General features: G+C 31.9%; 2 protein-coding genes across 15 annotated transcripts; one reads left to right on the top strand and one right to left on the bottom strand.

The window, feature by feature from the left end:
* Positions 1 to 1,981: 1,981 nt before the first annotated feature.
* LOC143240984 (DENN domain-containing protein Crag-like) lies at positions 1,982 to 9,363 on the bottom strand. Of its 14 annotated transcripts, none has more exons than XR_013022123.1 (5): positions 8,560 to 9,359; positions 7,469 to 7,655; positions 7,087 to 7,143; positions 5,271 to 5,555; positions 1,982 to 3,115 (listed from the first exon to the last, which is right to left on the bottom strand). XR_013022123.1 is itself a non-coding variant. In XM_076484350.1 (5 exons), the coding sequence occupies exon 5, from the start codon at positions 4,298 to 4,300 to the stop codon at positions 3,746 to 3,748; it is 555 nt and encodes a 184-aa protein (XP_076340465.1). In that variant the 5' UTR covers positions 4,301 to 5,498; positions 6,134 to 6,163; positions 7,087 to 7,143; positions 7,469 to 7,655; positions 8,560 to 9,363; the 3' UTR covers positions 1,982 to 3,745. The 14 variants fall into 14 exon arrangements, 13 of the variants coding, with proteins under 13 accessions (XP_076340465.1, XP_076340468.1, XP_076340470.1 ...); XM_076484350.1 differs by adding an exon at positions 6,134 to 6,163 and having other exon boundaries at positions 1,982 to 5,498; positions 8,560 to 9,363; XM_076484353.1 differs by adding an exon at positions 6,134 to 6,163 and having other exon boundaries at positions 1,982 to 5,498.
* An 85-nt stretch (positions 9,364 to 9,448) lies between these two features.
* On the top strand, positions 9,449 to 12,808 carry LOC143240982 (perilipin-2-like). The gene is made up of 10 exons (XM_076484340.1): positions 9,449 to 9,520; positions 9,762 to 10,014; positions 10,310 to 10,392; positions 10,511 to 10,600; positions 10,854 to 11,001; positions 11,214 to 11,368; positions 11,855 to 11,974; positions 12,095 to 12,259; positions 12,423 to 12,536; positions 12,630 to 12,808. Exons 2-10 carry the CDS (start codon positions 9,771 to 9,773, stop codon positions 12,678 to 12,680), a joined length of 1,170 nt encoding a protein of 389 aa, XP_076340455.1. The 5' UTR covers positions 9,449 to 9,520; positions 9,762 to 9,770; the 3' UTR covers positions 12,681 to 12,808.
* Positions 12,809 to 13,048: the final 240 nt, after the last annotated feature.

Raw genomic sequence — 13,048 nt, 5'->3', positions numbered from 1 at the left:
GTCTGGACCAGTACAAGCAATTCCTCCACATCAGTGTACTCGACCTTTATTCTGTCAAACGAACATGTTTGGATTTCTTACCTCTGCTACTGGATTGTTTGATTATGATCCATTCTGACAATTTCATGGTGCTTTTATATATCAATAATAGATTACCAGATCTTTAACTCTGTTTTTAAACACTCGACCAATGAATCTACTTTGTAGATTGTAATGTATTGAGAGTGAAGTACCTCATAGCAGGCCATCTGTACCATGTTACGCCTATTAAGTAGCCACTTCACCTACAAGTTTCCTGATGTGTATGCTTTGTTTTGGGTACTTACTTCTTTTCTCGTCAATAATAAAGTTTCATGAGCACAGATACCGTTAGCAAACATGGAGCTGATTTCACTCTCCTAATCTTATTTCCAATACCTAAAGAAGAGAGGGCTTTTACTGCACAATAACATCATTATCAAATAATATAACATGCTGTTTGTTAGTCTTTCCTTTATTTTCTCGTTATTAATTAACTATAATTTTGAAATTCACTCCAGTTGAAAATGAATCTTGAATTTCATGACTTTTAATACCCTTTTAACCTGGAAGAATTTTCAAAACATTTCTCAATTGGTCTGAATTTTCTTCCTTTTATTTCAGGTTGATCTACTCCTAATCTGTCTATTAGTGAAGTTATTTCTGTTTTGAGAGTCATGTCTATGATGGAAGTCCCTATATCTTTGACTCACACTTACTTTCACACATGTCACTGAGTATGATAGAATTGAATATTTCTGTAGGTTCCCTGAAATCCTTTATCCATCCCTATCTTTCCTACAAGATCCTTTGTACATTGTGTTTTTCAGTTCCTAACAGTTCTAATAGTTATATAATCAGTTGAATACTCAACGTCTACACATTTACCATCTATCCAAGTCTTTTCTGGTCCCCAGTACCACATCCTTCAGCTTAGATGGTAAATTAATTTATTCAGGATTAGACCAACTACTGTACTTGCTGTGTGGCTAGTCAAGAGTACTCATGCATTATCCACATCTGAAAAGTGTTAAACCTTACACTGTACACAGCTTGTCTATTGAAGTGTGTGTGTAAATCTGCTTTCCTTGATACAACATATTCTTATATAAGGTATCAAGTGATGTTCATGACTTGAAATACTAAAGTATACAGCTGTAATGGGTATGATGTGTTTAATGACTGAATATATTCATGATGCATATTTGTTCCAGCTAACATTCATGGCCAACATGTGTAACTTGTACTTACATTTGGAATGTTAATGTATAGTTTTTTTCTGAATGATTGAAAACCCATAAACCTGTGAATAACATACCACATGCTCATATTGTGTAGCTTACATGTTAATACCAAGTGTGATATAAAAATAATCCCATATTTATTATTTTCTCACAGGTTAAGTATTAATATGTTTAACATCATTTAACAATACAAGTAATTCTGTTAAATATTTAAATGTTCAAATACCTGTTTCAAACTTTAATGTTACTTTATACATTACACCTTGTGTTTATTTATGTTACACCTTATGTTAGTTTATACATTATACCTTATGGATTGTGGGAAATTTGTTATATTAAATTCAAGTTGTAACTATGACTAGAATCTCAACTATTCTGTGGTTAAGAATATTTAGGATTTCAAAAATATGATAAGAAACATTAATAATCCATTTTTATGATAAACACATAAAATGCTTTTAACAATTCTTTAGATATCTGATAAGCTTACAGTTCTGAGTGTTTGGTTGACTTGTTTCCATGCCCAGTGAATAATTATATAAAATGTTAAACTAATGTTCAAACACCTAAGATCTGTTTCTTATGTTCAAATATATAATAAATTATTTTCTATAAACTTAATATTTATGCTGAAACCACTGTCTAACACAGCCATTTACTAGGATATTTTGTATGCAGTGTTCATGCATGTAAAAAATAGTTAGGCTAGAAAGAAACAGTTCAGTTAAAACATTTATTTAAAGTTTGAAATGTACAAATAGATAGGATTTGTCTCACTCTATATATAAAGGCATCAAAGCCATGCTTCTATTTTTATTGTATGTCAAAAACCTAATGAAAAAGTTAGAATTAATATAAAAGATCAATATTATTGTAAGTGGTAAGTTACATACCTTATTCCCTCTCAAAATTAATAGGTTTTTCTACTAGCCTAGCCTTAAATTGAAATTCTTATAGGTAGGATAAGAATAAATTAATTTACAAGACCTTGGGCACAGTTAAATACAGCAATTGAAAGGGTTTGTCCTCCTGTTCACAGTACAATGTTAAAATTCTGGAGTTCATGATGTATATATATTTATTTATGTAGTACCTATTTAAAAACATTCTACCAAAGCATCAAAGTCATGCTTACACAAGTGACTGCACAATGCAGTTGCCAATTAATAATCTGTAAAGTTCATTACTTCCTGTGATGTTAGACTATTTTTATTGTATGTCAAAAACCTATTAAAAGAAAAAATTAATCCAAAAGATAAATATTACTGCTTGTAAGAGGTACATTACATACATCTTTCCATTTCAAAATTAGTAGGTTTTTCTCCTACTGTTTCTGGCTAGTCAGAGGCTGAATACAGTCCACATAACAAAACTCTTTGATAATACTTGTCATCTCCACTTGATCTGAATAAAGAAAATGAATAGTTGAAAGTACATTAAATACAAGATAAATGCAGATTTACTTGATACAAATGCTCCACTAAAGCTGGCCAATTATGAGAAACTGACTCCAGAGCCCGCTCTTTGTAGGCAACCCAGCAGGTTCCTGTCCCTTTTGTTGCCTTTACTAGCTTCTTTGAGGCCAGCCCAGTTCTGTGGCAAATTGTCATAAAACTTCCATAGGTTTTCTAAAAAGGTTTGGATACCATCAAGGTAAGAGATGTCCTTGATGGTCTTCTTAATTGCAAGTTCCAATCTGTGACTAACACAGTGGATCCCTATCAAATAAGGTTTTTGCACCTTCAATCTCTTGACAAGTCCTTTATTTGTGCCCAAATTGACAGCTGCCCCATCAGCTGTCAGACATACAATTGAATCAGGCCAGTCGGGAAACTTGCCATATATGGATAATGCTGCAAATACAAAATATTAGTACTCAATATTAATTACTTTCTGTATATATATGTATATAAATCTAAATTTGTACTTTGGAAAATCCAATTGCTCCATTATCTGTTATGCTAGTTGTGCTAGATTAAGTTCCAATTCTGTCAGTGGTAAATACATGGTTCTTCTTGGTTTAAATCAATTGAAAAATGCTTGAGTTTTCACTTATGTATATTAATAATGGAATGACTATGTAATCCTGAATTAAAACACAAATGTACATGAAATATTGTCCATTTTAATTTTTCTTATTTAGGGATTCAGGATAAATTCAGAAAATTCTCATCCCAGTTAATTAAGAAACCTTTATCTGAACTAAATGCCTGTAGCAAGTGTTCAGAATCAGCCCTCTCAACTGACTGCAGACACAGGAAGTGGGTTACTGGGTAACAGTCACTGTCCAAGTATCTTACATAGACTATCTATTGCTCAATGTTGGCAGCGTCTGTTGAGCCGTCAGTCATAATGCCAAAGAATAATGAGGTGTGCAGACGAGATCTGACATTAATTCTAATTGTTTCTGCAATATACTTCGTAAAGATAACTGCTTGTTTGTCATTGGCATAATGTTCTGCTAAGTTCATACAAAAGTTGTGCTACTGCAGCAACAGAAGCTCTTGAAAATCGCTGAATGGTTTGACATTCAAAGCCATATAAAGGGCAGTCCTGAACAGCACAAGCAAATGATCTTTCTCAGTCTGGTTAAGTTTACTCAATTCTTTCATTGTAGGAGTTAAATCAGGTGTTTCTTTAGCTGTCTTAGCTTGACAACTTAGACTGTGGGTGTGACTGTTTTCATGCTCCTTAACATCACTTTCTCTCAGGTTGGAAGATCCTGTTATGAAGGTGTTCTTCTGCTTTCCACTACTTTGGTCATATTCCTGACAAACTGAGCGAAACATCAGTCTGGTAGTGTTATTATACTCCAGCCATGGTCGGCCTCTATTCCATTCATCCTGGAAACGACGAGTAGGCTTAGCGCCAATACTAGCAGTAACAGTTTTTTGCTTTAACACTTGGGCTTGGGTCAACAAGCTTGGGCTTTTCACTCGGGGTTCCGTAGTATTGTCTTTTGATTCATTAGTCTTGCTCATGAAGCCAAAGTGAAATAGATCGTGAGACTTTCCTATTTTTTTACTATCAGATGCCATTGTCAGATCGTCGTCAATGATTGGCAGTCACATGACTATCCGGGACGGCACGGATAAGGCGACGTAAAAAGCGTATTTGTGAGCGTTCACGACCGTTTCTTAAAATTTGCTTTTTTTTTTGTCTTAAATTAAATCTTAAATTTTGCAAGTTATTTTCCACTCATTATAGAATATACTTTTAAGCAAAATCTTTGGGCTGTGCATACACAGCTTTTGCCTCGCTTATTTTTGACGGGACGATGTATTTGTGTCCGATATGTTAGGAATATGAACACTGGTCACGTTGTCCGGTGATAGATGGGAAAGTGTCAGTTAAACTTGATTTTTTTAATGGACATGTCCGGCTTTAAATAGAAAATTTCGATCCCTGGAGGTTCTGCCTCATCCACCTTATTCCCAAGACCTTTCCCCTACATAATTTCATTTTCTCAAGACAACTTTTTTGAACAATAAATGTTTTCAAAACCAAGCTCCTGCAAAAGAAACTTTCAGGGAGTTCATTGACCATAGAAACTCTGAATTGTGCAGCAGGGACATAAACAACATCGTTACACGTTGGCAAAAGTGTGTTGAGGCAAATAGCTGTTAATTTGATTAAAGCATGTTTCACAACGATGGTTTATACTTTTCCAAACTACGCAATTCCAAAACAACATTTATTTATGGACAACCTGATATAATAAGTTTATTCGTAGGATATAAAAGTAACTGATAGATATAACAAGGTTATCACTGTAGTAAGAGTATATAATGAATCATTTCAAAAAATGGAAAGAGGTGAACAGGGTCACTGTGTTTGATTCAGTACATAAACCATATCTCAGCAAAATTAAAAAAAGATACACGTTTCTTTTTTGACATTCTACCTTAATAATATAAGTAATTATAATCCATAATTTTTATGAAATTACAGACTTAGTATTTTCACATCACAAACATTTAATTTTAAACAGTGCTGCATTCAACATACTTCATGGGCCCACCATGGCCAGATGATTAAGGCACTCATCTCATAATCTGAGGGTCATAGGTTTGAATCCCCATCACACCAGATGTTACAAATTTACTGCTGAGCTTTTTTACCCATACAGCAAAAAATGTAGGGAACACAAAAGTTATTTCTCCTACCTGGTTTAAAACACAAAATATCTGGTCTGTTCATTGACTTTTTATAACAGAGGTAGACATCTGATTCAACCTTTAGAAACAACAAGTAAATCACCACGATGAAAGTAGACACAAAACATTGAAGTTTCTACAAGTAAATTATACAAATGAGCCTGTTAAACATGAGAGAAAATTTTAGCTTTTTAACAAGTATATTTGAATGTTATTACAGAATAGGTATGTGGCCCAACTTTATATTAGATAACTTTAGCATTTAAGTTTTTTGTTTGTTTGTTTTAATGTTGTTTTAGAAAAACAAAATCATGCTAAACAAAGAGAAAAAACAAATAAGAATATAAGAAAAACACTCATCTTCTGTTCTCAAACTAACTAATTCTCTAATTATTTGAGATTTTAGCCCTAAGCCTAAATCGCCTACTACACTTCAAAAACATTATTTTAAATGAAGCTTGATGAATAAAAGAACAATTATTTTATATAAAAATAAAATTAAGGATTAGTTACCCTAAGGAAAAAATAAGTAAGTTTACAAAATCAATAGAAATTTACAGTTGAAGTATTTATTTACAACCTTGATTGTTTAATTTATTACAAAGCTATAAACAAGGCCATCTTTGGCCTGTCCTCCACAAGAATTACCTGGATTTTAACAGTGTATGCACGTAAGTGTACAGTTGTCATACTGGGAAGACTTTATTTACTTACAATTTTGGAAATTACGTCTTTGTAGTGTACCTATAGATCGAGATAAATTCTGCTTTATTTCAGAACAAACATTTGTTAAAGTACTTGGTAAAATTACACACTATACAAGTCACCGCAAACCCTGGTCATACGCCTGTGAATACATTATTTTTAAATGTCTGAACACAAATTAGGAGAATTCAGTACCTGTACCTTAATATTAGTGTGACATCCTGTAATATTAGTCTAATGTTCATCTGCAGTGTCTTGAAAACAGTTGTGTTTGTTAATATTAAGACAGAATTTTGTTTTATACTTTACTTCTAAAACATTTTTGATTATTTGTTATTGCCAATTTTAGTGTGTCTGTTACTACTTTTATATTTCCTTTATTAAAGCTTCTTACAATTAAAAATTTCTATATGTTTAAAAAACAACCATAACAGAAGATTAACAAAGAAATATATGAAGGTTTGTTTCTTAAGTATACTATATATTGTTTCATTTGTTCAACTTCACACAAAGCTACTCTTATTTAGAAATGACAAACCAGAGGGAAGATAGCTTCTCAAACCTTAGGTAACTTTGTACCAATGAAAAGTGTTATTGATTATCACATTATAACATACTAATTACTAACATGGTGGCCATTTTCAGTCATAGAATTTGAATCAATGACCCACAGAATATAAGTCAAAGTCCTACCACCCAAGCCTACACAGTACATTTTAAATATGAACACACTAAACAATAATACATTACCTAGAGACTATCAACTAATGCAACTCAAAAGCTCTTTACACAGCTAATTAAAACTGAAGATTTCTTTATATAATAACAATTTAAACACAACCAATAAATAACCTCAGAAGTACTGCAGTAACTTACTCAAGTGGTTCTCTACTGTTTCTCTACATAACCAGTAAGTTAAATAAACATATTTGCAGTATTAATATAAAATAAAAACTTCTTACCATTCCTTTGTTCAACATTTTATTGATTACACAGAATGCATGAGGTCGTGTTTCTCCCTAAAATATATTTAAAATCATCTTTTAAATGAATTACATAAAAATCAAAATAATAAATAATACTTGTATACCTCATTCTTTTTTTACATACTGATGAAAGTTAAAATACATTTATCTACATATTATGCCTCTACATTTACATCTTTATACACTTAAGAACCATAAGTAAAATTAAACCATCTTAACTGATTGCTTTCTTGCCACACGAGAAGTCATCTGTGTAAATTACTTATTTTCAGGTAAAAAAACTAAACACATTATTACAACTTTGGTCATTGCACATTCAAGGCCAAACTTAGAATCTTAGGTTGAATGAATACACTACCTTACTGGACAGAATAACACATATATCTGTCACAACCAGTTGGTTACATGGACCAGTAAGAGATGCTCGTCTACAAGTAAGAAATGTTCGGGACCCACTATTGTTTACATTAGCAGATCGACCATGTGCAGTAGTGTGGACTACTTGACTGTCTGCCATCACTCGCTCTTAGGTTTTATAGAGTATTCTGGTGGAATGTAAAACAATTATAATACAACAAATAACATCCTTTTATCTGGTTAAAGTGACAATATAAAACTTTTAGGTAAGAGTGGTCTAAACAAATGAGTACCATTTGATTCCTTTAAGTTCAGATGTTTCTAAAGCATCAACCTTTGTCACACTGTGTGTCATGTTTTGTTAATCCATATTCTTAAACTACTCTGAAACAAACATAACATAAAGTCAAGATTGGATCATTTGGTTATTCAAGGCTTTCCTTGTACACTTTCCTTTAAAAAAAGATACAAATTTAAAAATCACCTTCATTTTTCAGGAAATCACTGACAAATTAGAAAACTGGAGTCTAGTCTGTCTTTCTAAAATCTTAAATTCTGTCCTCCCATCCTATTATCTTATGAATATTGCACAAGACCTGATAAACTTAACTAAGGTCACCTCTCATGCTTCTTTGTTGAAGAGAAAATAAAATTAATAATAAATCTGAAATATTCCCTGTAAAATAACCCATGCTTTCTTTAATAAGAATACGAAAACTGTAGAGAGTAATATGCACAAGTCTTAATTAGTGGTTTCTGGAAATAATATCAAAATTGTATGGAGCAGTTAAATTTTTTCAACTTCAACTAACTGCATAGCAGTACGCTTAGTCCTACTAACATCATTGAAATAACATACAGTGTTATTTGAAAACTACTTGGAGTAAAATCAATTAGACAAGTTATGTTTATTTATAATGTTTTAGGTTTTGAAATATGTAAGTAAGCTTGCAATTTGTTAAGATTTCTCTGAATAGTCTGTTTAAAATTAATCAACATTTGTCTGTTGACTACTTATATGTATAGTTAAAAACTATATTTACTAACTGAATATAGTAGTTTCAAGAATCGTCACAAAAACTCATTACTCACCCAATGTCCACCAATGGAGGTTTATCTCTCCCTCTGTGATAACACAAGTAAATGCTGGGGCTTCGTAAGCTACCATGGTTAAGATCTGCAGGAAAACCCAAAGGAGTTTTCTCAATGCAAGTATAGCCTTGAGGCACTATTTCTTCTTGACTATGGATGATAACTGTGATGTCTATGATAGAAGTCAGAGTATGAGAAGTTTTAGGAGTAATTCCATCATGGGTGAATTCTTCCAGAGGTTGGGAGTTGTCTGGCAAGCCTGCCACCACAAAATAACCAACCACTCGTTTGTCCTCAATTCCTTTGGAAACGGATCACAGCATTACTTCTAATGTTGTAAATGTTAGATATTTTGGAGGGAATTGTATCACTTACTACCAACTGGGAATAAATGTATAATAAAATGTACAAGTTCCATCAAACTATCAAGTCTGTTATGAACACCAAACCATGACTCAAACTTTGTCAAACAGATTTCATGTCATCATATGTCCGTGTTACAATATATTTTCATTACGTCAAGAAACCTAAACAGACCACTACTTATCAATGATGACGAGAAAACCCACTTGTAGAGATGAATATATATGTCAAAACGGCTGGTTTGTTTTGCGAAAATGTTTCTAATGTAGAGGAGCGAACAACATTTCGATCTTCTTCCATCATCGTCAGGTTCTCAAAGAAAGAAAGAGGTAACTGACTGACAGCTGACCACTTTCTTTCTTTGACCGGCAGATGTCGTTTACTTGAGAATGAATCATATGAATATCACAAAGCCACATGACCTACTCAATTTCGCAATGCGTCAATTTGCTTGAAATTTGTCTTCAGCGTTGTCATTGGATAATAGCAAAATATCGTATTAGATAAAGGCTGTGTTCAAGTGGGTTTTAAGTTAGGTGTAATTGTTTGGTTCGGGTAGTAGTTGCGAAAGGGTCAAATTTATTTACTAGAGATTAATGTAGGATATTAATTATTTTGAAGTTGTTTAATGCTGATAGTTAGAATGATGTTATTATGTTTAACCATTAATGTAAATAATGACGTATGATATACGTTACTTTCCGAGTTTTGATTTATTGTTCTTATATATTGAAGTGTATAATTGTACCTTTTTTTTTTTTTTTTTTTTTACTGTGGTTAACCCTAATCTTTTTTCCCTATAGAACTTTCTAAAATTATTGTATTGTCTCTATTCGTAGTACATCAACATGGATCAAAAGCAGCAGCAAGTATCTGAAAAGACTCTCGATGAACAAGAATTAAAAAGCGACTTTCTTAAAAGAGTTTCTTTGCTGCCCCTTGTAAATATGACTACTCAGTATACTGCAGCCGCTTACGACCGCATTAAAACATCTAATGTCTTAGCAGCCCGTACTTTATCCATAGCTGAAAAGACTCGTGATGTTGTTGCTGGACACGCACATCCACTCTTACTGACTCTTTCTGGGCAGAGTAAGTACCAGTCTTTACTTCGGCGAATACTCTACAAAACGTGCTAGTTTTAATGATTATTAGCAGCAACTTAGCTTGCTACAATACGTGTTGCAAGAAACTTGTTAATTTCTAGTGTACTTTAAACTGATTTTATTTTGTTATTTAAAGCTTTATCTACTTAAAAATGAAGCCTAAACTTTGTTCCTACTAAACTTTATTTCTACACGTACAATTTCAACTACATTTTCTAACTAAAACTACTCGTGTTTTGGTTTGGCAGTTAAGTTATACTTCAATCTGGCTTCTTTTACAGTTCAACTGGCTGATAACTTAGCCTGTTGTGGCTTAAATATCTTGGAAGAAAAGGCACCACTTATTGCCAAACCACCTGAGGAGGTTAGTGTTTGGAATCTTGTCCTCCTATTACTTAATCATTTTAAATTTTGGAAGATTTTTTTTTTTATTTATTTTTTAAACAATTGTCTTCAAGGAACTCTAATCGTGCTCTTTCCAGATATTAAAAGATGCTACAGAACTGTACAACTCCACCGTACAGAAGAGTTTTGACCATTACAATGAACTTAAAACTTATGGAAGTGAGAAGGTTAGTTTTAAATTTAATAAATATTCATCTTTTATAATAAACGAGTTTGGATTGAAGAGGTATATTTGCATTACACCTAAAATATATTTTGCTCTCCTATTTATTTGTTTCCATAGTGTGATAAACCGAATATTCAATGTGTTCTTGCTGGCTGTTTGCATTGTTAAATTATTAAATCTAATGTGTACTTCTTTTAACTTGTTGTAAAATCTTATAAACATTCCTCTTAACTAAATCTTCATTTCAAAATTAGATTCAACAAATAAAGGACTATGCTTGTCTAAAGACACTTGACCTTTCACTCACACTTTACTGGAAAATTGTATCTAATGTATTGGATAAAGCTTTAAAAGTAGCTGAACAACAGGTAGACTATTACCTTCCCCCTACTGAAAATGAAGGTAAGTAATTTCTATTTGCATCTAAAACTACCTTTTTGTGTACCTTCTGTAACTTTGAATTTTCATCTTTTTTAACTTTAGTTCCATACAACTTAACTGATCCAGTGAATTTGTACAAATATATTGTAAATACTTCAGACTAACGTTTTACAACTGTTAATATAATTAATAACTTTGTCTTTTTCATGTTTTTGATCTTGCAATTTCTGTAGAGAATGTTGATCAGAAAGATATTTCTGTTGAAAGAATTAGTGGTCTCTACAGTAAAATCACAGGACGCTTCTACCTTAATACTGTATCGAAACTTCAAAATGTCCAGATACAAATTTGGGAAGTTGTATCTAAATTGAACTTCACTGTAACCCTGGTATCCTTTATGTGACCCAGTAATTGACCTTGAATTTAATTTAACATGATAAAACTTCATCTATAGAATTTTTCCTACAATTAGAAACACTTTCAGCCTGAACTTTCAATATACTTAGTTCCTACTTCTCCAACAAATGTCTAATTTAACATAGTATCTATTTTTATAGTATTAGATCAATACTACCTTAATTCATAGTTTAATACTAAACTCTGTAGATTTAATTACATAAATTATCTTAATACTAATTAAACTTATACCAAATATCCTTCAGTATTCAGCCATACTTTTCTATTAATCACATTATTAAACTATATCACAAAATGAAATGCAAATGTGCTAATGCAATATTTTTAACGTGTTTAAATATTCTCTTAACACTCTACTTGGAAGTTGTTAACTTCAGAACTTATAAATCTACCTACTGTGGAATATCTAACATATATTGTGACAAGCATATTAAAGTTTAACTTTAACTTCTCCCAGATGCAATATATCAGAGAAAAGTCCAATATTATGAGCTTGACAAAGGATTCTCTTCAAAAGAATGTTTACTGGTTGTGGGAAGAGTTAAACAAAGAAACTGATCCAGATACTAAACCTGCTGTAAGTTTCTCTTATTTTAAACAACTTAATGTTTATCACTTGTCATCTCACTCTAGAGACTTGTAATACACTTGGAGTTAAACAATATCCAGTAAGTTTAATTCTATTTTGTTTTATTAGACTATAGGTGAACAAGTTCTTTATCTTGCTAGACAACTAACAAGACAGCTTGTGACCTCATACAATAGCCTATTTCCCTTATCTCAATTCTTGCCAACTGCTTTACAAGATGACTTTGAATCTGCCCAGAATTATTCTTTACATGTGTATGAACAGCTACATCAAGTAAGTATTTAAAACCTTGCTTAAATATATTTAACTTTGTATATAAACACTAAGTTTAGTCTTTCCAACTACTATGCTAAATAGTTGGACCCTCATTATTAATCATTGATATTGCTTCTACTTGCATAATTAATCTAACACACCTCACTTTCTTCTCCTTAAGGCAAAAGATTTCAATGAGATGACTTCTATAATGATCACAGAGTTGAAACAAAATGTGCTATACCTTGAAATGACCATCCTGGATTTACTTAATCATACATTCCTACAAAAACTGGTAAGTTTATTGTAAGTAACTTTATATTATTCAGATGTTTCTTTTCCAGTAAAAACTTTGGGAACATTAACTAACTTAATTCTTTTGTTTCAGGCTTCTGAAACAGCAAAACGAGAGACGAGTGTATCAGCTTATTTGGAATGAAATGGGCTTTAAGTAGCTGTATAAGTGACTTAATGTTTTAGTTGTGATGAATTTAAATTTTCTATACTTAATATATATTTAAGATTACTTTATTCTGTAATTTGTCTAATAAACATATTTTTTTAAAATTTGCATTTCTGATTTTAATATCTTAGAACTCTTGCATACACAACTCTTTGACACCTGTAAGTTAATGGGGGTTTTAGCTTTATCTCCCATCCTACATCTAAGTCAATGCCTACAGTTGTAAATCACTAACTACACCAAACTAGGAATACCTTAATTTCTAAAATAAATCTTACTTAGGACCCTTAAATTAATGTTGTTGAATTCCCTAACATTTAAAATAGAAAAATTTAAGTTACATT

This window comes from Tachypleus tridentatus, chromosome 13, assembly GCF_004210375.1.
Source record: "Tachypleus tridentatus isolate NWPU-2018 chromosome 13, ASM421037v1, whole genome shotgun sequence".
Lineage (NCBI taxonomy): Eukaryota > Metazoa > Arthropoda > Merostomata > Xiphosura > Limulidae > Tachypleus > Tachypleus tridentatus.
The sequence above is the reverse complement of the archived record's forward strand: the minus strand, read 5'-3'. Positions and strand labels throughout refer to the sequence as shown.

What these genes read in the sequence shown, in the direction of transcription:
- LOC143240984 (XM_076484350.1), bottom strand. Translation starts at nt 4,300, where the DNA reads ATGGCATCTGATAGTAAAAAAATAGGAAAGTCTCACGATCTATTTCAC.
- LOC143240982 (XM_076484340.1), top strand. Translation starts at nt 9,771, where the DNA reads ATGGATCAAAAGCAGCAGCAAGTATCTGAAAAGACTCTCGATGAACAA. An exon ending in TGTATGAACAGCTACATCAA is followed by an intron (nt 12,260 to 12,422) that starts GTAAGTATTTAA and finishes CTTCTCCTTAAG; the next exon opens with GCAAAAGATTTCAATGAGAT. An exon ending in ATACATTCCTACAAAAACTG is followed by an intron (nt 12,537 to 12,629) that starts GTAAGTTTATTG and finishes CTTTTGTTTCAG; the next exon opens with GCTTCTGAAACAGCAAAACG.